At 43.1% G+C, this 25280-nt stretch overlaps 1 protein-coding gene across 1 annotated transcript in view; it reads right to left on the reverse strand.

The window, feature by feature from the left end:
• Nucleotides 1-3010: 3010 nt before the first annotated feature.
• PEPD (peptidase D) overlaps nt 3011-25280 on the reverse strand; it is a 143012-nt gene continuing 120742 nt past the window's right edge. Inside the window, exons 13-15 of the mRNA XM_075161373.1 lie at nt 23953-24137; nt 12030-12221; nt 3011-3701 (exon numbers count right to left, since the gene is read on the reverse strand). Coding sequence (XP_075017474.1) covers nt 3552-3701; nt 12030-12221; nt 23953-24137 — 527 coding nt within the window. The 3' untranslated portion in view covers nt 3011-3551. The remainder of the gene's footprint in view (nt 3702-12029; nt 12222-23952; nt 24138-25280) is intronic.

The following is a 25280-nucleotide window of genomic DNA, read 5'->3' on the forward strand; positions in this document are numbered from 1 at the left end:
GTTTGCATAATGACATTTCTGGCTTAGTCTCCGCATTTGCTTTATTTGCCTAGGGAAGCGTGTAGGCTGTGTGCAGCACATCACTTCAGTATGTGAAGCCATGGACCCAAGATTACAACAAATTACTATTTTATATCTACCCTCAGAGAGTTTGGTTGCAAGAAAGGTGTTAGTCTATTATTCTAAGCCCCCTGCTGCCAAAATAGCTGTCTCAGACCTCGCAGGAGCAAAGGCAGAGGCGAGGCTTTCCCTCTCTTCGCCCCAAGGTGGAGCAGCCCAGGCTGTGGGACAGCAAAATGCCTCAATCTTACCCCTCCGTGGCGAGGCACAGAACACCCATACCAAGGTGACCTGGACGATTCTCTCTTCTTCCTAAAGAAAGGCTGGAATAAATACACATCTACACAAGAAAATCTCAGTGTCGGCCTATAAAAGTTAAGGTTTTCCTTTTGACACGTTTTTCTTAACAACAACTATAGTCTGTGACAGAATACGGTGCCTGTCACTACAAGAAGGAGCGTTGCAGCGCTATACGTTTCATCAGGAAACCTTATTCCCGTTTTCTCACTGTACCACTAAGAGAACGGGTCTACTCTAGCCTCCACGAGCACTAGGAGGCTCTACCACTTTAACTATACCCTGCAGCTGCAGCAGTGTAATTGGCGTGGCAGATAGATAAATCCAGAGTGCATCCAACCCCAGGGAGCTGAACCAATAAATTCATCAGCTCAGAAGTGCTCGGACCTTTCTAAACACACAAACTTGCTCAACATAACACAGCCTTTCTGTTATTTTGGTGCCACTCTATTCTGTTTGTACCAAGGGGAAAAGGCATTTGGGAAAACATGATAGCTAACAGCCTAAAATATTCTAATGTAGTCAAAAAGAAAGTTTGCCGTAATCTGTATTTTCCCCCCACTAATACATTTTAAGTGTATTAAATATCACTTTGCCTTTTTTAAAAGGCTTACTTCCTTGCCCCCCCATGCTAATTTAGAAAAAAGTTCTAATTCACTTTTTGCTTAAGTGGATAAAAATTATCATAATTACAGAACAGACTCCTGAAAGGAAGGATGAAATTTATATTCACCAAATTCATGGGCCTGATTATGAAGGAAAATGGGAGACGGTGCACCGTCCCAGACTGAAATGCATCCACGTCTCGGGCAAGCAAAACAACAGAGAAGCCGGTTACGTGAGCGAGTGCTTTCCCCCCAGAACTCGCAGTAGGGTTTGTTCGCTGGTACATGTCGAAGCAGAACCAGTTCTGCCTCCTGCAGCACGCCAGATTGCTCGACCTGTTCTGCAGCAACAGAGCCCAATATTTGCCAAGATTAATCACAGGCAGGGAAAGGCCTATTAACTAGACTGAGGTTATGGCTTAGTTGAAACAATTCCAAAACTCTCTTTTTTTTGAAAATCTGTGAAGTGTTACTTTAAAATAGTAACTGCTCTTGAACCCAAGCAACAGCAGGTTTCGGAGTGCCCAAAGCAGTGAGCAATCCCATGGGTGTGTTCAGAGCACGCCACAGGAAAGCACTTGGATGTGGAGGGAACAAGGCTGAGGCCACGAGCACCATCTTGCACTGAAAATCCTCCTGGGTTTTAGGAGACGAGTCCGGAGCAGTGCCAGTGTAGTTTCTGTGTTCTCGTATCTGCAAAGCTACCAAAGCAAAGCCTGATATCCTCTGCACAAGTACGACGTTTCAGAGGTACGAGACTTGCAGTCACCGCAGAAGGAAGCATTAGCACAGTTGCACATACAAGCTGCTGATCTCGCAGCCTCCCCTCTTTGCCCCTTCCCCTTCGCAGTCGAGACCGCCTGCACTTACCTCCTACAAACCAATGCCAAGCAACGTTTAAAAAAACGTAAATAGGCTCATTCGTTAATAAAAGTGACATTAAACATAAGGAGTGAAGTCCCTGGATTATTTCACCATGTGTTTCTTCAGTCTCCAACACGCAGTTTCCTATTTAGCAATGGGTCACCAAGCTGTTACGAATAAAGAACAGGTTCTCATCATACAGATCAACCCAATTAGCAAAAAGAGCTCTCTGTAGAGCAACACATTTGACAATTTTTAAGGAAATTATTTCAGACCTAAATCCAGTCCCAGGTGGGGGGCAAGACAGCAACACAGTTGGTTTTGACACTGTCCAAACCCATGTTGTGTTGTACGCCCCAGGTAAGACAGGCGCTTGCAGGCACCCAGAAACTCACAGTTGGTCCCATCGCCTGCGTGCCAGCTCCAGGATGTGAGCATCAGAACCGAGATGCTGAGACGACCAAGTCAGCCGATGCCTTCTCAGTGGGAAAATCCTGATCTGGCAAGCGGTAAGACCCAGAAGGGCCCTGCTGTGACTTCAGTTCCCCCTGTCATGGCAGAGGGACGTTCTGAAGTGGCTTTGCAGTCAAACTGTGCAACAGAGCCTGAAGACCAAACAGGAGTTTTGACGTGTTCATAAAGTGAGCAAGATTATTTTTATGTAGTTACAGCAACTAGTGCTACTTTATGATGCAAGAAATGTATTTATTCTCCTGCAGGCTGATGAACACCTACAGTAAAGAAAGGCTTCTCTGGGTAATTTAAATCTTGCATGAATGGAAAATCATTTTATGATCATTATTAATATGTTTGTGGTGTATCCAAATAAAATTTACATGATTTCATTCTGAACCGGCTAACACTGGACAGTTAAAAATAACTCTATCATTCTGCACAGCATATGCTGCTGAATGACCCTGAGCCCTGCAGCAAAGATACTCCCTTCTTGCAATTTCTAAAGCTCATGAACACCACAGACATCTACGTTTTTAAGGAACAAATAGATGGACAAATCTAATAAGCATCGGGCTGTGTGCAAAGGATCACTACACCCACTACCCAGAGCAGAAAAATCAGACTAACGAAGAGTCAAAGTTTCCAGAGCACAAATTGGTAGAAAGGTCAGATAAAGAAGCAGGAATGGGAGCAGAAGAGCATAACGATCACAAAGTTGTGAGCGTAAATGATGCCAAGGATAAATTTTAATAAAAATTTGGTTCTGCGTACTCCATTGACACTGAAATAAGATCTGCAAGAAAAATATAAGTGTCATTATGTCCACTGAGAACAGCTGATTTTTCTTCTATGTTTTTTGCAGTACTTGTGATGAAGTTTAAAAAAGGACTTAGATTGTTACAACTGCTGACAGCATTCAGATAATCCATTTCGTATTTTAAAGAGTCCCAATCATCAAAATTCAGATTTAATTGCAAGACATGTCTGAGCTGAGATTTGACAGAAGTGTAAGCCCCACTGATAATGCAGCAGGGTTATTCAGGTGGCACTTGGTAATGTAAACTGCTGATTACGAGCAGCAGCATTTGAGTTACCTGGATATCAAGTGCTGAAGCCTTCCACCTTCATTTTTAATGAATGAATCATTCCAGCTAATAGCCTGCCTGCCTCTCTTGCTATTAAGAATTGAATGCATTTTATTTTATATGCTGCAGCATTAAATCAGAATGATGACTGATTAGTGTGAGACAGTAAGTATCATCCTGAAGTTTACTGCTTTTGGCTGGAGAGGCAGTCAAATGACTTGGCACTGCTTTGGCCTTCTGCCATGAAAGCCTCTATTTCTTCAACAGTACGTGGGACGCACGTTAGCAGCTCCATTCCACTGGCTGTCACTGCGATGTCATCCTCGATCCGGACCTGTACAGAGAACACGTGGTTACCAAGGTATTCCAGCTGGGGATGAGAAGCACATCAGGCAACAACAGCAGCGACAGCACAAGGCATGTTTCAGTCTGTAGCGTTGATGCAACACTAGGCAGAGCAACACACTGCAAGCACTAGAATTGCCCGTCACCACCAGCACCGTGGCGCAGAGCTCTGTAGGGTCCAATCCCCCTTGAGCCACCGGCCCCTGCCACCCTCCTGGGATCACACAAGCTCCATGGTGACCCCCGGCAGAGCAGCCCCGCAGGAGGTGGTGGCCCCGCAGGTGGCTCTGGTGGTGCCGCTGCTACGTCAGGTGCACCAGGGACAGGCTGAGCGAGATGCTGCATCAGTGAGCTCATGCTGCGTAATTACATGGGGCCAATAAATCTCAATCCCCTGACATCAGGAGCAGCAAAAGGAACGTTCTCCCCTGAATTTGCCTCCAGCCTTGCTAGCGCATGGCTTGCTAAGGACAGGTTCAACAGTGCCTCCTGATGCCCGAAGTGCCTGTTCTCTAAGTAGTCCTGTTGCTGAGCTGCAGTTAGCTGCTCTTCGCACTTAAACGTCACATTCTCTTTTCTCTAAACACAATAAACTTTCAAATGAGGAACTGCAACATGAAATAAGCTTGTAGCTGATATTCAAAACATTGAATTTTGAGCTGATGAGAAAGTCCTAAGCAGGTCAGACATTCCTTTTAAAATAAATCACTACCTTTCAAATCATGCAAGGAAAAAGCAGATCCTCTCAGTTTTCCAGCTCTTGTTCTGTTAAAATGAAAAGTATGCTCCATTTCTGTTTGACTCTAATCTCTTCTTACCAGTAAATATGCCTACACAGTCATTTCCCGTTATCTTATCAGAAAAATGTTAGTAAGTCGCTAAGCTGCAATAAAAGCAATTTTAGTAAGGTGTAAATCCAAGAGAACACAAACTCTGGGGACTCCCACCTTACAGTTGGTTTAATTGTTTCTGACCTCTTGACATTTTCAACTAAAAATAAAGCTGCTTAACATTTGTACTTTTGATTGCAAAATAATCCATTTGTTCAAACAAAATGAGTCATCCAGTCCTTATTAAACTGTTTAATGATGTCTTTGCCAGATTATTTCTTTTACTTGGTATCAAGTTAAGTGTATTATAAAGCAGAATTAAATAAACAAACTCCATTGAGTTCACACATTTGATTTGGACAGCTGTAAATTTGAAAGCCGTGAGGCTCTTTACACCCAGCGTGCCTGAAAGGCCGGTGCCTTGCTGCAGAAGAGGAAATCGGCAACACACTGAATGACTCCATGCACGTGAACAGATTTTACCAGGGTGGCTCTTTTGATTCATTGCTTTGAATTTGGCCAGCTGAGCAAAAACTAACCCAAGGATTCAGCAAGATGGTCGCATTGCATCTAAAGGTGAACCATGCCCTCTGCCTCACAGCAGCCCCTTGCATCTGTCCCGCTGGGCCCGGGCACAGCCTGCCTGGGTGGACCAGCTCCTGCCAAAAACCTGCTGGCACAAGGCGAGCCCTGCAACAGTGCCAGAATCCAGGGGACAGATCTGGTGACATGGTAAAAGCCAAAGCATCACGTTGGCAAGCGCACCAGAGTAAATGGAGCTGGGCGCAGCGTTGATGTGGAAAGTAAAAATATTAGTGCAAAAGTAAGCACTTAGTGCTTACTACGAGAGCAGAGGGGAGGCCACCGAAGCTAGAGCTGACTGCCTATGGAGAGAGCCTCTTCTGAGCACTGCCGGCTTCACAAACCTCCACCTAATTGAGCTGAAATTCCCCAGCGTATCTGCTACAGAGAAGTATCAGCCACAATTCATCTGCTTAACCAGTAAGATTAGCAAAAAAAAGAAAAAAATTGTTGGTGTTTTCCAGTTCAGCGTTTCATGCCTTCACCAATACCTCGGCACTCTTTGAGAGGACGGACTGACTTGAAAGCAGAGCAGATGAAAGCCAGACTGAGAGGGAGGGGGAAGGACAAGTGGGACAAGATGTCTGTCAATGCTGTGCCCCATCTAGGCCACAAGAGAAAATCAGGATGGGGAAGGAGCTGGAAAATGGAGCTAGAGTGATGAAAGGAGCCGAGGGAAGGAAGATACAGCGAGGCAAGACAGGATTGACAAATAATGGTCAAAGAGAGATGGGGCTGGCTAAGGAGTCCAGGCAGGGAGATCCCGGTGGAGGTGAGAAGCGAGACACCCTGAATGAGGGGAGCGCAGGGGGGTGCTGGAGCCGCCTAAGCCAGGGAACTGCGAGTTACCAAACGGGGAGGATGGGAAACCCATCAGTTTGGAGTGCCACACAGCAGCTCATGTATAGCAGAAACGTTGTTAGGAGATCATATAATCAATCCACAGTTGTGAATTGCCATGAAAAGCGGGAGAGCCAGCACCGTCGCACCAGCCTGCTCACCACCATCAACTCCAAATGATCTTTGGGATGTAGCTGGAGGCACACAGACTTGCCTCACCCATCACTCCTAGGAAAGCTCCAGCTCCTTCTCCAGGATCTAACGATTTCTCTGCCTGGATGAATCTCACCTGAAATGGGTGCTTGCCGTAACAGAGAAGATGGACTTCTCACTCTCAGCGCACATTTTTCCTTTGCCTAAAAGCAACACAAGTGCAGAGGAACACAGGTTCTCAACCGGGAGGAAATTTTTGCATTTGCTCTTTTCCTTCACACCCTCCGTGCTTCACCCTGAGTTTAAACTCAGCAGCAGCAAGAAGCAGCTTCAGAGGACCTGCAAAACCTTCCCTACAGGAGAGCCCGGCATTTGGTCTTGTCTTCTGTCCAAATGGACAAAAGATGCTGGATCTGCCTGGCAAGGCTCACTGGCTTGGGACTGCGTTTCCCAGTGGGGGACAGTGGTTATGAAACTTGCTGTCAGAGCTGTCCCTGTTTGCAGGCTCTTTGTTCAACAGTGCTGCTTGTTTCAGGGCTACAGAGTGGTTTGGAATCAGACACGGCTTAAAGGAACAGCAAACCGAGGTGTGAGATTTGCTGCACCAGCAGCTTTCAGGGCGCTCTGCACACACCCCAGGAGCGGCTTTGCTTTTTTGATGTGAAATAGCATGCTTCAAAAAGCACTCCTGCAAAGGTGAAGTGGCCAGGAATGCCAGGACTGTCCCTAAAAGGCCTCTTTCTTATCAAGGGTAGTGGCATGATCTGTCTAGATGGACCTGATTGCACAACTGCCTAACGCCAGCAACCGACCATCATGTGGCTCGACTCAATGGACCCAACTCTGTCCCAAAGCAGGGCTGTGCGGGCATAGCCAAGGACAGCATAGGAGTTAAATACCAGGGCTGCTGTCAGCTATATATACAGCCTCGCACTTTGTCCTGACTTACTAATACAGTCATGCTCCCCAGAGCCTCCTGTGTTATCTTCCAAGGGAAGGGGGTTGTAGCACTCATTCATTTCTTTTGGATGATGATATATATAAAAGGCTTTTGAGAATCAAGAAACAATTTTGGCCAATTAAATAGTCCAGATTTGCATGATGACAGATCCCAGATGTGATTAAAAAAGACTACTGGTGACACGTCTCCTTTTTTTTTAATCTATTGAGCATTTGTTTGATTATGGCTGTGGAAAGCAGCAATACTATCGCTGCAAGATCTTAGAGCAGGAGACTCGCCTGGGAAACGATGACAGGACGTGGGCCACACATGCTACCCCACAAAGTAAATTAGCACACGTGCTTCTATCCAGCTGAAGGATCCACGTGTCTGTTTTTATAGCTGGTATCCTACAGAGGCAGATGCATGTAGCCAAGGGGACTTATTTTGACCCAGCCATCGACTCACCAATAATTTTTAATAGAGCAAACTTACCACAAGCAGGGTTTGACTTCTGTATTTCAGGGGGACTGATTAGGAAATAGAGCTGCCCTTATGTCAAGCCCAGGGACAGGCGGTTAACGCTGCAGGGTTGGGGAAGGCACTTTCCTGTTACCACGTTACACAAAGAGGCAACGCCAAGGTCTTTTCTATAGAGGCGAATAGGCTCTGTGATACACAATGACTCTTTCTCATCCCATGCTGCCAGTCTTGCCTTTTCTTATTCACAAACAAGTCCTCATGTCAGGCACACTTTATTTTAAAGGTCCACATATAAACATTTTATAAAAGAGGATCAAGATTAGTAGGGTGAGGCCATATATTTTATTAGATCAACTGATACAACTGGAAAAAGAAGCTTCAGGCACACAGTCCCTTCATCCAGGCTCAAAAAGAAGCAATAAACTGTAAGCTAAATACAGGTTAGAAACAACTGCTCTTACTTTAACCTAATTATGTTAATCAGACAACTTAAGAGAAAAGGGTTAAAGAAGGTTTATAAGCAACTAGTCGCTGTTTTTGGCTTGCCTACAACTATCACTTCTCTTACAAGAACTGTAAAGAAAGCTATATATTTCATTATGACAACTGCTTTTGTATGAAACCGTTTCAAAAAGATGCTGTGTAGCATTATTACTGCTGCATAATACGAAATGTTAAAAAGTAGATGAGCATAGTGTTTATAGCCTAGTGAACTATTTCATTCCACAACACACATTCACCATAAACCCAGAAACAGAGCTCAACTTTCTGAAAAATAAAAATCAGGATAGAGACAACTGCATGGCTCTGTGAACCAAAGGCAGAAGCAATTAAATATCCTGCTTTTTATTTGGTTTAACATTTGTTCCTGAGTGAGGGAAGTACTATTGTTTTGAAAAATATTGTAATATTAGTGGATCTTCAAGGTCCTGGGCTTTGTAAATCTATTTAACTTTTAAATGAGAAAAATCTGCAAATGAAAGAAAGTAATGTATTTAACATTTAGCTGTCTTTCAGCATTTTCTCTAAGTTGCATAGAGTTTTCACATATTAAGTCTAGTGCTAGTTCTACAAATCCTAGGGAAAAAGAAAGCCTAAAAAGAGACTGAATATTTAAGGCTAAGAAAAGATTGAACCACTTTACTGGGTCTTTGAGAAAACATCATATGAACTGCATGAATCAGTAATCGGCTTATGAAAAATGGAAATGTCAAACCCTAAAGGGCAGCATTTGGAGTCAGTATTTCCCCTTCCCTGAGGAATCGGCTGCTTTTCCTGAGCAATATATACAACCGTATACACATACCTCTACTTGCACATCTATGTTTATTTATGAGAGCGGCGAGGGCAGAGTCCAGGCAGAGCAGAAATGCCCTGGAATGGGCACCGCGCCAGCACCCGACGGCAGCCCTTGCCCCACAGAATTCATGACCTCGGTAAATCAGACCTTAGTTTTGCAGATGGAGAACTGAAGCACATGTGACTGAGTGACTTCCCGAAATTGGCTGAGGAAGCTTGTGAAGGACTGAACTCAACGGCTGTCAAGTAAAGAGTTTAGGGCTTCAGACAGGGCAGCCCGTGCTCTCAGAAGCGGGTCCCCTAGCAAAACTTCTTGCCTCCCTCCAGAGGGATCTGTATGTGACCCAGAACAGCTCTCGTTTGGTAAAAGCCCAAATTATGAGGTCCCTGAGCAGCAGTTACAGCCACAAAGCCTGGGTATCTGTGTTACAGGGATGCAGAAAGGCTGGGCTGCCAACAGACCCGTTCTGAGCGTGCGCAGGAGCTGCGCCGGTGCCGCCAGCACACGCCCCGCACGCCGGCAGCAATGCAGAATGGGCGAAGGAGAACCTTGTGTTGTCTCTCATTCTTTCCTGCTCTTGCAGCTTTTACAATCTCTTTATGGCTAATACCAGGCAGCATGAATTACAAGAAATGGCTACAGTCTTGCCCTTTTTGGCATGGTAAAAGAGCTTCTCTTCTCAGTGCAGAGACTTGTCACAGTCAAGAAAATTATCCAAAGCCCAAAAAAGACGTGAATTCAAGGTAAATTCATTAAAATCCACAAATCCCCTGCGCGGACAGTCTTACTCAGAATTACAGTGGTGTTACTTTGGTTAACGTAAGTTCGTTTTTGAAGTGAATTAAACTACACCGAATTAAGAACATTTTAATTAGTGCTGAGCTCTGCAGAGGGAAATGGACTACTTATTTCCTTCCGTAGAATGTATTTTTCTTTTAAACATAAAGGAAGATTGGACTGGCTGTAGTGAGGTCTTTAGCTAGAACTGACACCAATATTAACTCCTCTACTATTAATATTGGTCAGTAAAAACACTGGGCTTCACAATATCTTTTTTAATCATGTAGAGAGAAAGTTTTCTGACATGCTTTTGAGAGAAATACTCACTCATTCTGGATAAACTAGAATGAATCAGCATGCAGATAACTAAGCACACTACACAGCACAAATTACATCTTCTATTAATGCAGAATCAAGTCAGAATTGTAAAGATGGAAAAATTCATTTTGATTGCATTATAATTCAGCTTTTTTGTAGAATTCAGAAATACTCGGATGTACTTCAGTCTCAGATTTTATTTCCATTCTTCTCCTGGACAAAATCAAGTGACAACATCTGGCTCAGGGTATGTGTGTATTATTATTTTTTTCTCTCTAAGTAAAATGTATTGTTCACAGGGGGATTGGAGATTTAGATTTTTGCTCAATCGTTTTTGGGCAGCTTCCCCTTCTAGCAAAGTTTGTTGGCTAGCTCTCCTTAAAAGTCATCATTACAGGAAGCTCAGCAAAAAACAGGGGAGAAAGTTAGACTTTGCTTGAAATCTCTGGAACAAAAGTGCCTGATCCAGCAACTTACTACCAAGGTAGAGATCCTGTGCTGTCACTCCTATTCCACGCAAACACAGGCAGCAGGTGAGCCATGTGCACGCCTCAAGCTGCAGAGCTGGAGTGGGCATTCACAGCAAGTCATGGAAAAACGTGGGCTTTGCTGAGCGTTTCCAGAGAAAGCTCACCAGGAATCAATTCAACTGCCGAAAAACTCCCACAGAGTGTTTACAAGGAAAGTGAAGATAGTTAAACCTGTTTTCGTAGCGGTGTCAAGCTACACAAGTGCATTACAGCGTTCCTTTAAAATACTTCAGCATGCGGTGCCATCTATAACGTGCTTACAGTTAGAAAATGCAGAGTTAGCTGCCTTTCATTCACCAGTACCTCAGCTGGCTGGCTGGCAAGTCTTGATAAAGAAACAACACAGAGACAGATAACGCCCCAAACCTCAGCAGTGAATTAAATACCAGAGAGGGTAAAGTCCCGCATCTCTCGCTAAGGCTGCACACACATCGTATGGGAGCCTCCACGGGCGGCTGCCCAGGAGCCTGGCTGGCTCACGCAACTGGTGATGGCACACATAACTTTTCTGTCGGGGCTGGTGGTTCAAAGCCAGCTCAGACCAAAAGCGTTACAGTAATTACCCTCTCATGGCTGGTGTACAGCGATAAATTAGTTGATGGCAGCAGCACACAATTCCTAATGAGTGACTTTTCATACCAGAAAATCACCGCCATTGCCAGTGATTGTTAACTTTGTTGAGACTTAGCAGAAGAGCCACGAGGAGGACGGGGCATTGCAGCTGCCTGCTCTATCTTCTCTGTGCATGAATACGGAAGCTCGGAGAACAATGCGGCACCCTTCAAATGCTCGCCCTGCTAAAATGAAAACCCACTGGAAGCCACTGCAACTGCTAAACGCTCTGCGAGGGTGGCGGCTTTGAATGGGAAATGTGCCCTGGAGAGCATGGAGAAACAAGGCCCCTTGCACAGCAGCTGCCTGCATGGGAACGATCGCCCAGATCATGGCTGCTTCCCGAGTCAGCCAACCTTCCTGTGCGCACACGGCTGCCTGAGCCTGCAATGCGGTACCTCGAACACGGGTGCGCGTGAAGACCATCGGCCATTCCCTTGGAAAACAGGGAAGGCTTTACATTTACGAGTTTTGCGCCATTCTGGCAATAGTCCAGTAAGAGCAATTATTGCTGTTCTTCTCTTCTGCCTCCCTGACTTAAACAGCATCAGGCTCTCCTGCCCTGGGAGGGAGCACCGGACTGTGCTGCTGTCAAGGAAGCTAACCCTGGCATATGGATCTCAGTCTCGTATTTCATAACATACACGTTTCACACATTAGACAAAACACCTACCTGGCAAGTCACTGTACAGTGCTGACAGAAGGTATTTCAATCAATGGAAAAATATGGGTCTATCGTTAATCAGATATCACAAGTATAAAACCGCATTCAAAAATAACAAAAAAACCTCCAGTTTGTCTTCAGAATCAAATGGCCCAAGATGCTGCTTCAGGAACAGCCCTATGTGCAATACTTTACAACTTCCAAAAGATTTCTTCTCAAGTACACCGTAAAGGCAAACAAACAGAAAATCGGTTTCAGAGAGCCATCCGATTAAGAGTTACTCACCCCACCAAATCCTCTAAAGCGCTGCAGGACGTCATTGTTGATGAAACAGGACTGCGCAGGATCACGGAGGGCTTGGTCCAAGAGGTGGTCGATGAAGTAGATGCCCGGCTCGATGGTCAGCACCATGCCCTGCTCCAGACTCCGGGCAGTGCGCAGGCTCCTCAGCCCCGGCAGGTCAATGCGCTCCACTCCCTGCAGAAGAAACACTGGTTCTGACAGACAGAAAGGCAATCCGTAGCGACCTTTTATCAAGACCCTCCTACGCTGACTGCTCTATGAGACCCAAAATACAAAAAGTAATCGGGAAGTAGAGGACAAACCCTGTGCTGTACAGTTACCTCTCTCTCATCGGTCCCTCATTTAGCTTTAACGTACAGCGATGATCAGCTTTCAACCCAACACCCAAACTGTTTTTTGCACCACAGAAATCCTGGCTTTGGATATGCTTGGTACTGTCACTCTCTACCTTAGGAGAAGTACTGCACTACAGAGAAAAAATAATTACTTGCACTATTTCTTTCTATACCCTCCCTTGCAAAGTACAATCTTTTAAGTGACGTGCAAATCTTGAAATGCCCCCTCCACATCATGGCTGAAATAGCTGAACTATGCAGCAGAGAACAATTTCTCCAAGGATATGCAAATGCTTATTCTCACTGAATGTTATTAAAATTACACATTTATGATCTTGATTCAGGAGCAATGAGTCTACACATGACCTCATAAAAGCAGCCCATTTAAAACTAAACTTTTGTCAGATTCAGACTTTCAGGCAACATGGTGCTGACTGATATTATTAAAAACTAAGTCAAAACAAGTCCTGACTAGCAAAACATTCTCTTCTTCCCAAAAGCTGGTAAAGTAAAATGATACATGAGGACGTGCTTAGTCAAGGAATTAGAAACACTGCAAAGACTAGTTCAGGATATTAATTTTCTTCCCCAAATGTGCCAGGTATTGCAACATCGGAATAAATATATCTCAATCCCATCAGCTTTTTGAAAATTCTTTGCAACTGTAGCAAAATTTCATCAACAAAATATCGTGATCACCAGTAAACAGCTCACAGGCCCACTAGCTTGCAAACATGCACACACACTTTGCTCATGAAAACTTTTCCGTTTCAGCCAGTAAGTCAGAGGTTAACAGGTCTGCAAGACCAAGGTGTTATTTTTCTGGTCTCCAGGTAGCATTCCCAAATCTTGCTTCTGGCCAAAGTCACGGTAATTTTCCTTGCCAGCAGAAAGGACGACTCCTTTCAGGATCATTAGCAGCATGACCGGTATCACGAGGATAAAACATCCCCTTTTTCCAGGGCAAAGCGCACTGCCCAGCGCTACCCTCGGTGCCTGGCAGCAGGGCCAGCACGTCCCGGCACGGCTGCGCTCCCGCGTTTCTGCCACACCAATGCGGGGGGGCGGAGGGAGGCAGGAGCAGATTAGCCACGTTTTCGTCTCATTGAATCATTCGCTCTTCAAAGCTTATATAGCCCCACAGTACTGTTTGCTCCTGAGCTCCACTTCCAGTTCAGAGAAAGCCTATTTCACAGAAATCCTGCTTGCAACAGCCACTCAGCAGTGTTTGTTTTATTCTCACCGGTCACCTAAGCAATACTGGAGTTGCTTTTTTCCCTTTGCAGAGCTTCTGTTCCAATGCACAGCATCTTACAGCAGCCAAGATTTTCAGAGCTCACCAGCCTGGACACCTGCGGGTAGGTTTGCCCATGTTTCAGAGATGTGGTGCATTTGCTTGCCCTCGCAAGCCAGCAAGTGTATCCTGACCATTTTCACTGTGTATTCGATACATTTTATTTCATATGTTTGATCTGAATTTTGCAGAGCATTATATTACACTAAAATAAGAAAGCACGATTTTGTTTTACTGAAGCTAGGAAACAAGAATACTCTGATATTAAGCAAAGCACTTTGCATTTATATTCTTATCAAACCCCAAAGAGAATCAATATATTTCTAAACTTGAAACAATAACTGCACTGAAATGGAGCCATTTTTCTTTCTGCTGCTGCCCCATGGGGTTTGGCACCTCACACATTCATTGTCATGCGTAAAGGAAATGAGGGCATCCAATCTTGTGGATTAATCTCTCCATGAGCTGTAAACAATTAGATTAGTGTCTGGACCTTTTGGTGTCTTGCCAACTATCTATCGGCTGCTTTACAACAAACAACCCATATTTGGCTTTTAAGTATACTACTCTTCAATTCTACTAGTAAATGCCGTTTCTGAGGCAGTCAATCCAAGACAGATGCTAGAAAGATGAATGCGCAGCGAGGAAAACAATGGCAAACATCCTCTGAAGGCAGCCCTGGCACGGCGTCCGCATTTTTTGGCCTTTTCTTAAAACAAATGAGGTTTAGCACCAGGTGTGACGATCAAGCCTCGATGCCCACTTCATTTATCTCTGTACAGCTGTTAAAGCAACGTGTAGGCATTTTGTCTGGACTGCTTGCAGTCTGATTCTGCTTTTAATACTTCCTCCAAGAAGGTAACAGCGTGTTTACAACTCAGGAGCAAGACCCGAGGGTTCGTGTTTGGAAACCTCCTTCAGCAGCGCAGGCTCCCCGGGCCATCAGCACTGCAGGGAGGGCCCCCAAGGCACCTGAATACTACTGCTCACCCAAAAGTAAAATTGTAACTTTTCTAGAAGGAATTCACAAACTCTTTTTGATATTCCCCCGTCGATATCTCAACTCTGGGTTGTGTCGGCTCTTGGTTTCATCTCCAGGTCTTTGGATTTTGCAGGCACTCACTATGTAAATGGCAGCAGCTACATCTCTTCCATGAAAGCATCTCTAATGGGCCTTTGGAGAAAGGGAAAGACTGCTCAGCTTTTCAAAGACAGCAAGCAGGACACCAGTGGGTGGGCTCGCGGCAAGGAAGACCTATGGTCGCTTTTAACAGAGGCTAGCAAGGTGTTCACCAAGGGGTGCGTGAAATGGATGAAGAGAGAACAGGTTCCGGCTATCGCGTGTACATGGTCACGCATACCCTGAGCGGAGGACAGCCCCTGTCCAACTTGCTGTGACGCTGAAAGACAAGATGAGCTGGGACAGGGGGTGAGCAGAGCAGGGAAGGGGGAAGGTGACCAAGCCAGGGAGATGACAAAATTCCTCCTTTTGAAAACAGCGCTGGATTAAAACGTACATCAGACTATGGCTTCAGCATCCCAAGTGACATCTGATCTCTGGGCACTCGTGACCATCTCGGTACCTACCATGGCCATCAGGTCCAGGGGCTGACATTTCTCAGCTCTCAGTCTGCTTTGGTTGTTTATGAAAACTAGAACAAACTGAGGATTTTTTTAATGACTGAAACACTACCACCCCCAAACAGAAGATTACAGGTCTGAAACAAGGACGCTGCCATTTTCCATCAAGTCAAACCCTGTTGGGAGCAAAGCCTGATGGGGAAACCTTGCACTGTCATCCATCAGTATGAATCTTCTGCCATTAATGGATTTTCTTCTTTGAGAGGAGGAAACTTCCCTACATTTTGCAGCTAAATGACGAAAGCCTTGTTTTCAACAATAACCATGATGATGTTTTGTACTCAGATGAAATGAAGAGTAAAAATGTGAATGCTGGCACAGCAGCTGTGTGGATATCTGTTTCTATTACCATTATATCCTGGAGGCCTGGCCACGGAGCAGGACCCTGTCGCACTCAGTGCTGTCAACTGTAAAGCATAAGCTGGTAATTTGCCTCAAAAAAGCGTAGAGAATAATCTAGAAAATATTAATGCCTAGGCATCTAACAAGAGACTCCCAGTGATATTCTGGGAAAATTACTTTTCGAAGAACTGTTTATTTTCCTGTATATTGCAACAACAGACTATATCCGAAATTGTTTTCTAAGACTGATTTTATTTGGAGGTTCTGCTCACATTTTAAAATTGAGACACTCCCCCCACAGTAAGCACAGATGTATGACACTGTCATTTGCGACTGTACTCCTGCCAAGAACATCAGATTCCAATTAATGGTTCATGTAAGGTAACAAAAAACAGCATGTCTAGGCAATAAGGACTGTCAAGGGAACAAGAGAATTATTATGTAAACTGATTTCATTACTATGCAAGCAAAATAAAAGTTCAAATTAAGTTAAGTGTGCAGTAATATAAAATATAGATCTATTTTTGGAATAAGCAGGGAATTAGGAAGTATGCAAATACGCTTATCCCCCAGAAAAGTGGCTGTGGAAGATTAGAAGTTCCAATATCCCCAGAATACCTCAGTATAAGGATGAACTACTGCCTGCTCCTAAGCAACTCAATGGTTAATGGGGGTATACGTGGCTTTTTCCATGGAGAACTGCAATGTGTATCACGCTGGATCTTGTCCCACAGACACCGGCTACTAGGCAAAGCGATCAGAAGCAGAAATAGCTTCAGGCCCACTCAGGTGAGCCTGAACTTGGGTCCGTCTTTGGATCAGGACAGAAGAAAACCACAGGTGATGTCTCTGTGTGGTTGGTCATCGCCCACAGGGCCATGACACCAGCTAGGAATGCACAAGCGCAGAGATGCAAGGACACTCTCCCCCCTGAAACCAGGGGCTGCAACACCCAGATGTTTCCTCAAGTCAGCAATGGCAGCAAAACACGGCTACAGCAGAGATCACCAAAGCTACTCATAACTGCAAATACTGAACCACAGTAAAAGATTCATGTAGCAACACAAACTAGTTTCTGGTACTTTTTCCAGCTAAATCATCATAGAACTTTTTTGAGCCTGACAAACAGACTGTCCCAGTTGGGCCACATCCAATACAGTGAAGTCCTAACCATTTTACCAAGCTAAGTGCAATCAAGTATTTAAACTAGTCAGAATACTAACATTATATTTAGATTATACGAAATCAACACCGAAGTGAAATCTCATCTCTTCTGCTCTTCCCTATTCTCCCACTGTGTATACCCAACTCCTAATTAGCTCATTTATTGTAAAAAGCACGGAGCCCTATGCAGCTAATAAAATAAAAGTCTTGAATTCCATTTCACTTGTCTCCTGGTCCCTTCTCTCTAAGCCCTTGTTTCTCTTGCTGAGTGTTACTAATGAAGATTAATTTATTCAATCTATCCCGCTTTTTCCCAGCAGCCTGAGCTGCCTATAGTCACCTGAAGGAACTACTGTCAGTCCTGCCTTTGAAATCAGCAGCAGGTTACAGGAGAACATGCCCCAAGCATCACATACCACTTGTGGCATTTGCAAGTCAAAGCTTCCACTTCTGCAGGAGAATCTAATTACTAGTTGGAGCTTTTGGGACACAGCTCGAAGTTAATATTGGGGGCATGGAGGGCACACGATATTTAACTGGCTATTTTATTTGAAACGTTTTTGTCTTTTCCTAAGTATTAACTGTGGTATCAGGTTTAAGCTGCCTCGTAAGTTTCCTGTTATCGCAGGGAATGAGGAAAAATGACCTGCCACTTATTCGAGGCACCGCTGCCTGCTGAGTCAGATAGAGCTGAATTTCAAACCATCGCTACAGTGTAGTTCTGAGCGTAACTTCCCATGTCATTTTTGCTTCCTGATCCTCACATGTCACCAAGCTCCACTGCTGTCATAATGGAAATAATAAAAAATATGGATTATATTTTTTCTTTTTTTCTTGAAACCTAAGCATGAGAAGAAAAAGAGATAGCAAAGAGTAAAAATCACCAATTTGACAACTACAACATAAACCTGGAAGATGAGGAGAATATTTAGATAGAAAATTCATAAGAAATGAGATAAAGAATTGCAAAAGCTACCAGCAACACTGTTTTAAAAATAGACCAATGACAAACACCATCTAAAATCTAATGGACAGGTTTTCTTGTGTCACACAGAAAGCATACGTAGGCGATGGACTTAAATTAAAGGGCTTTTTCTTTTGTGATCTTTAGATACTAATATTAGTAGAAATTGCACAGCAAAAAACCTAAAGTATACCTATGATACCTTTTATACCTTACTTTTACATGTAATTGAAAGCAGAACTGTACTGTCTTCGTTCTTCTCTCCTACTGTGCCTAGAATGAATTGCTCAAAAACACACAAGCTCTGTTAGTCTCTGCTAAAATTTCAGAAAGATTTGACAATAAATATTCAGATAAAAACTCTCTTAGCACGCAAAGTCTTTTGCAACGAACTTCAACAAGTAAAAGAAACATAAACAAGTATCTCCATCAAAAAAATTAACCAGAACTAATGAAACCCAAACCAAGCAACAAAAAACCCCAAGTCCCCGACACTTACTTTCTCAGAGGAGGAGGGAAACCCTGTGGTAGGACAGGGCATGGTGCGCACCATGGCACCCACTGTCGTGGCACCTGAGCCCTCCCTCCTCTTCTGCCTCTGCTCAAGTCCTAAGCTCCCATAAAAACCCAAACTCCAGCATCTGTCCTCACAGGGAAAAGCTGCTGGGAACTCATCATGACTTTCTTGAGCACACGTAAGATGCCACAGCAGGGTAAGAAGATTTATTAACCTAACTCCGGGAGGGGTTTAAATCCCACAGAAGAATCTTAGGCTGCAGAAAACTCTCCTGGTTGGTGTTCGACCCAACAGATAACAACAAGCACTATGAACTTCAGTGCTGCTCTGCACGGAAATGCTGCAGAATTGAAAGTCTTCACCAATTTGTTTCTTGCCTGTACTCTGCCTGCTCAGTGGCCCACACAACCATATGGCTCTGCTATGCAGGAATTCAAAGAATCAAAAAGAAAGTGATTCAAGGGGATCCCACGAAGCAGAAGCAGCAGGCTTTTTTCTCCTAATCTTTTCTCAAGGTGTACAATTGCTTACAAGAACAAAACGCAGAGCTAAAACTGGTGAAAGGCCCTTTTACTCTTTGTTCATATAAGCGCCTACCCTACAGGTTGTTTCATGTTTGCAGGTCCTGGGTACGCACAGCTAGAGCAAGACTTTGCAAGGTTATGACCAAGTGAAGCAATTTGCATCACTGGGGCTCTACATAACAGCTTTAGGCTCCTTGGTAAATTCACCTCATCCTCTGCTTCTTAAAGGAAAAAACATTAATGCATCATTTGCAATGCTAACCACAAAAAAAATGAAATCTTCTGCTTCAGCATAAAGTAGGATACATAAGGAAAATAATTTTTGCCAGAACAAGATTATTCCTGTATTCTCTAGGAGGTTTGGTGACCTAAATCCCCAGACGGTCATCTCGGATCTGGGAGCAAGGTTTCTGTTAGAGCCAGACGCAGCTTGTACACCTCTCTGAGCAGCAGAGGTGTTCCCCAAGCATGCACAGTAATGGAAGGACATGGATAACTCCAGGATCAAAACAAACCTCTAACCTTAATTTGCTGATGCAGAATAGCGATGAAAGGATCAGCTTTTCATGAGAATAGAGAATTGAATTAAAACTTTAAACTAAGGTAAATCTTATAATTTTAAAAGACAAAACAAAATGAAACTCTTAATTCACAAGATGTTAAAATCACAGTAGTTATTAACCTAACTTAAATTAACTGGCTTATTATTATAGAAAGTCATCAAATGTACTTAGCATTCTTCAGAGCCTTACGGACAATTAATATAACATGAAATTGAATCAACTCAAGCATCCAGAGACGCAGAACCTAGTTTTAAATGAAAACTTCAGCCCCATCTACCTCAGGGTCTGAAAATTTGGGATCACCTACCACATTTTCTCCATTGCAACAGGCACAAACCCTCATTTATATCCCATATCGAATTTACCCAGAAACAAATGAAAAAGTGTGGGAAAACCATCTCCATGATTAAATTTTACAGCTGAAGCTAAGCCCAGTGGAGTTTTCACCCTTTGAAGCTAGCTCTGTCTGACTAAGAGCCAGATTTTCTGAAGTGATTAGTACCACTGGGGCTGGATTTTCAGAACTGCTCAAGTTGTAGTTAGACCCTTAAAAGCAGCAGAGAGATTTTCAAAGAAGTATTTGACGCTCGGTTTCCCCGCAAGGAATACCACGGTACACTGCAGGAGACACGATTCCTGAAGGAGCTCTTGACTGCTGAGTACTTCTGAAAATCAGGACATTTACTTACGTGCTTCAATGGGAAATACTGGTGGTTACGGTCTTTTAAAAATCTTGCCCTAAACACCGTTGCTAAGCCACATTTATTGCTGGCCAAAACCAATTATTTTTTATCATGGCAAAAAAAAAAGGAAGGGAAATGTTACACTTTTCTAATATCCCAGAGTATCCTTTGCAGAAAATGTGCAAGCTTTTTACAGTGTTTGTCAAAGAGGAAGAAAGTGCTTGTTCAATGCTGCATGTGAAAGCAGCTTACTGGAAAAGATGAAAACTTATTATTGCCAATTTTGAAAAAAGAAATCTTTGGCTACTAATGAATAACTAATCTAAGCTAACAATGTCTGGAAATAGTTTTTTTGGAACACACAAAACTTTGTGACGGATAAAAATTAGGAAATTAAAGCTTATTGTATTATTCCAAATGTAACTGTTTACACTTGAGGAAAAATAATGGAATAATATCCACTTGGAAAGTTTTTATTTTTAAAAAATCCTTTGTAATACTCCCAGAAATTCCCTCGGCCAAAAGCAAATAACTTGCTTCTTAACCAGCTAGAAAAAAAGAGCATGATACTACAGGCATGGGCTCAGTGTACAATAAACACACAAATGGCTTTATGAAATTCCTTGCGAAAATCTCGCTAGCTGGTAAACATTTAAAATGCACCAAAAATCACTCCACAGCGTACTAGATGTCTTCAAAACGCATTTTCTCATGAAACAACGAGACACAGACAAAAAGCCTTCTCCCATTTAATACAGACACGTATCACACTCGGGTGAGAAGTGCCCAACTGCTCATATTTAGATTTACCTGGGGAAAACCACATCCCCTGAAGCCTTCCAGTGCTGCTCCGGCACTGCAGCCCTACGGCTCCCTCCTGCCGTGGGCAGGGACCGTGCCTCCCATTAGAGCTTCAAGCCTAATGAAGTTCACCCCATCAACAGCCTTTGATGTGGGTTTTCCACCACCAGGTGCTCCGACGCTCAAGCACCTCACCGTAGTCAAATGACCCAACATAAAGAACCTCATGCTTTGGGTCAGAGAGAAGTGATGGTTCTAACAGAGGAGGAATTAATGCCGCAGAGAGATTTTAAAGGGGCTGCCCTTCTGCAGAACCCCAAAGTCATGATTTTTCAAACTAAGCTGATGTCCCACCTCTATCTACATGCACATTTATATGCAAATACAGGACTTCAACTATTTGTTTGTGAGCTTACATACATGTTTCCCCCATATTCAGGAAATTCGTTATTTAACATTGTATTTTGAAAGTAAATTAGCCATGCAAACATTCTTAATGTAAGAATGCCTTGCATGTCCACACAAACAAATAATTTTAATATTTAAAATCATAGAATAGAAGCGTAGAATCGTTTAGGTTGGAAAAGACCTTTAAGACCATCAAGTCCAACCATTAACCTAGCACTGCCAAGTCCACCACTAAACCATGTCCCTAAGCACCACATCTACGCTCCAGGGATGGTGACTCAACCACTTCCCTGGGCAGCCTGTTCCAAGGCTTGACAACCCTTTCGGTGAAGAAATTTTTCCTAATGTCCAACCTAAACCTCCCCTGGCACAACTTGAGGCCATTTCCTCTCGTCCTATCGCTAGTTACTTGGGAGAAGAGACCAACACCCACCTTGCTACAACCTCCCTTCAGGTAGTTGTAGAGCGCGATGAGGTCTGCCCTTAGCCTCCTCTTCTCCAGGCTAAACAACCCCAGATCCCTCAGCCGCTCCTCATAAGACTTGTGCTCCAGGCCCTTCACCAGCTTCGTTGCCCTTCTCTGGACACGCTCCAGCACCTCCATGTCCTTCTTGTAGCGAGGGGCCCAAAACTGAACACAGTATTCGAGGTGCGGCCTCACCAGTGCCGAGTACAGGGGCACGATCACCTCCCCGCTCCTGCTGGCCACACTATTTCTGATACAGGCCAGGATACTATTGGCTTTCTTGGCCATTTGCAAGTATATAATTCTCTATCTGCATAGAGCTCTGGTATTTTTACACACGATAAGTATGAAAGTGGAGAGCCTAACTCATTCGACAATACAATCCCTAAACCCATTTTTATCTATAACAGGTTGCTCTTTCAAAACTGTGGATAGATTGGTCTGCTTTCAGAAAAACGACCCTTAAATTATATAAAAGACCAGATAATTAACAGTTATAAATTTGGTCATATGTAAATAAAAATTAGTTTCAAAAACTGATTCTGTAGCTCATATGCCACACTACTGAAACCTGCTGAGAGACGGAAGGTGTCTAAGTCCGTTGCTCTATAGTCTCCAAAAATCAGTTCTAGAAATCTCCCTTGAAATTAAGGTACTTGGTCTAATCTTCAAAGCATACAGTTTCTAAATAAAAATCAAGCCTGGTACTTTTCACTCTCACAATTCTTCTCACTTGTTCCTAAAATTTAGTTCTCTCTTTACCCTACCAAGTCTTGAACATGTGCTCCAGTTTACTAAGTCCACCAAATTCAGAAAGGTTATTCACAACACAAGTGCAAACAATCTAACCAAAGCCATGCAACATCGGGGTCCTGGATTTTAAAGTCCATGAACTCTCCAAGTAATCACATCCCTTGTGCTTTGCTGAATGCCTCTATTTGTACACAGAGAGAATGCACTTGGGAGAGACAGAGGGGGAAAACACCCATCCTTTCTGTATTAGCTAGTGAAGAAACCTTAAAATCAGAATAGGGTTGCTTTTGATTTTTCTTTCATTTTTATTACATACAAGTTTATTAGCTGATGCCAATACATTGTCATCACAGTACTGTGTCTCAACAATAATTATATTGTGAACATAATGAGTACCCTCAAATATTATATACTGTTTCTTCCCTGCCTGCAAAAGTGAACCCAGCAATAGCAGCTGTTATGTAGCCTGTCCACCCAACCTTACCTAAAAAGTTCTTAGTTTCTGTTTCAGGTTCTTGTAAAAGAACATCTTACATAAAAGAGAAGGCAAATGATCCATTTTCATACTGTATTATTGAAACCCCTTAAACAGTCAGCCTCAAATAACCAAAACATAACACACAGAAAATCCTTCTGAAATCTTTCTGAAGCTGCTGTAAACTTCCTTTCTTTATTCAAACCTTAAGTTCAATTCCCCTTAGAGGTTTTTTTTTAGTACCATTGCAAACATCTTACCATTCATTGGTTACAATATTTTACTCATTCTGCTTTCAGATCACAGTCATGAACCATCATGTTAATTCAAGGAAAAAGGTAGTAATTCTGTGTTTTCTGCAGAAACTCAGAATACAAGAGGTTATGCTTTCACATTTGGAAGACTTGATGGATTTCTTCTTTCTGTTCTCATTCCAGTACAATACACCTACATTGGTGCCCATGTTGACACTGGAGATCAAAGTTCAAGACAGGAATATGAGCCAGCTTGTTTCCATATGACACAGCCATCAGGATTTACTAGCCCAGGTGCAGTAATGGGCTCCCACAGCTGTCTCACATCTGGAACAGAGCAAGTGAGTCTTCCCACTACAGGTCTCAGGTAGACCGAGATGCTCTCTGTCACAGCATAGGGTACACTTGAGTGATGTATGTTACAGCGGTGACTCATGGAGGAACAACACAATGTATGTAGAAATTGAACAGATTAAGAATGCCTGAAGGGCGGCATCAGTTGACTTCTCCCCATAAGCAATTTATGTTTTAATGAACTAATATACTCCCTTGAAGTAAACTATCACATAAAATATCACATCCAGAAAAAGACACACTTAAATGCACATCGGCTCCACCTCTGAGAACATGCAACTGGCTAATCACGCATAAACTAAGAGAAATGCTGATCGAATTGAGAAGGGTTAATGTGCAAGGCAGTTGAGAATGCACTAACACTAACCTCTGGGTAGCCTCCAACGTCATGCACATCGATTCCAAGTAGATGTCCAAGTCCGTGTGGCATAAATATTGCACCCAGATGAACCTTCACCATGTCATCTACATTGCCTTTCAGAATGCCAATTTTAGTCAACTCCTCCAGATGGACTCTGTCAGCCAGACGGTGCATATCAGGCCAGGCGACCCCTTAGAGAGCAGAAACAAACAGCTGAGTTAACTATTGCTAAAAGTTTTTAAAGACGACTTTCAAAAAGCAGATGTAACACATGTGCCCTTTGTTTATATAAAAAACAAAGGTGGAAAGACCAACTACATTAGCACAAAAATACTTTAAACAAGACAAAATTAACTTAACATGCACATGAAGCACAGAAAACTACAAACAAGAGAAACAGCAGCACCTTATAATCCAGATCCACATGAAAAAATTTTAAGACACTGTATCTAAGCATGTCTACGCTGATGCAAATGTATCAGTGAGTTTTCTAAAAGAATGTCAACTGTAAAATGCAGTCATTTAAAATGCAGAGCATAAAATATTACTATTATTTTCAATAATGATCATACCCATTTAGAACATTTGAGATGGACAGTACTTTTCTATGTACGTAGAAGATTTAAAGCCCACATCTTTCTGGCAAAGACATTCTCCAGAAATTAATGATTCCCTTGTGTTAATGGGCTGTGTAAAACACAAGTCCTCTAATACACGTACTAAAACAGCATTACAAAATACTGTTGGTTGACTAGAGACGGAGTGCCAGGATACATTAGATTTCTATTATTTTGGTATAGGATACAATTTTGTTTGACAAACTGCTGGGGGGAGGAGGGAGGAAGAAAGCAACTCTTTTGTTAGTAACACAGTACTGTCTTAATTAGTTCACCATGGCTTTGAGTCATCATCAACAGAGCGGTTGCAGAGTCAAGACAACTAGGGCTAAGGTACAGAAGAATATTTTCCTTGTTCAATTTTGGCATGATTAAATAAATAAAAAATGAGCAATTTTTAAGGCCAAAACCCCATCAAGTTCCATTTGCTTTAATCCAGTTAAACACGTAGCATTAGGGTCTTGTGAACATGAATGTCATATCATAATTACATTAGCACTTTTTGCTGAAAGTACTGAGGCTTCAAAGGCTGAAATAAAATCATCTTATGGGACTGCTTAAATAAAATTCAGTTGTCTTATATAGCTCCGATATAAAGATCGGAAACAAACTGCACAGCAAGTGGCTGCTCTATCTTGCACATCATCCACACAGAAACCGATGCACCTTTACACTCCCATTAACACTGACTGGGAATCAGCTCAGCGTGTAAATTAG

The sequence above is a fragment of the Calonectris borealis genome, chromosome 12 (genome assembly GCF_964195595.1).
Source record: "Calonectris borealis chromosome 12, bCalBor7.hap1.2, whole genome shotgun sequence".
NCBI lineage: Eukaryota > Metazoa > Chordata > Aves > Procellariiformes > Procellariidae > Calonectris > Calonectris borealis.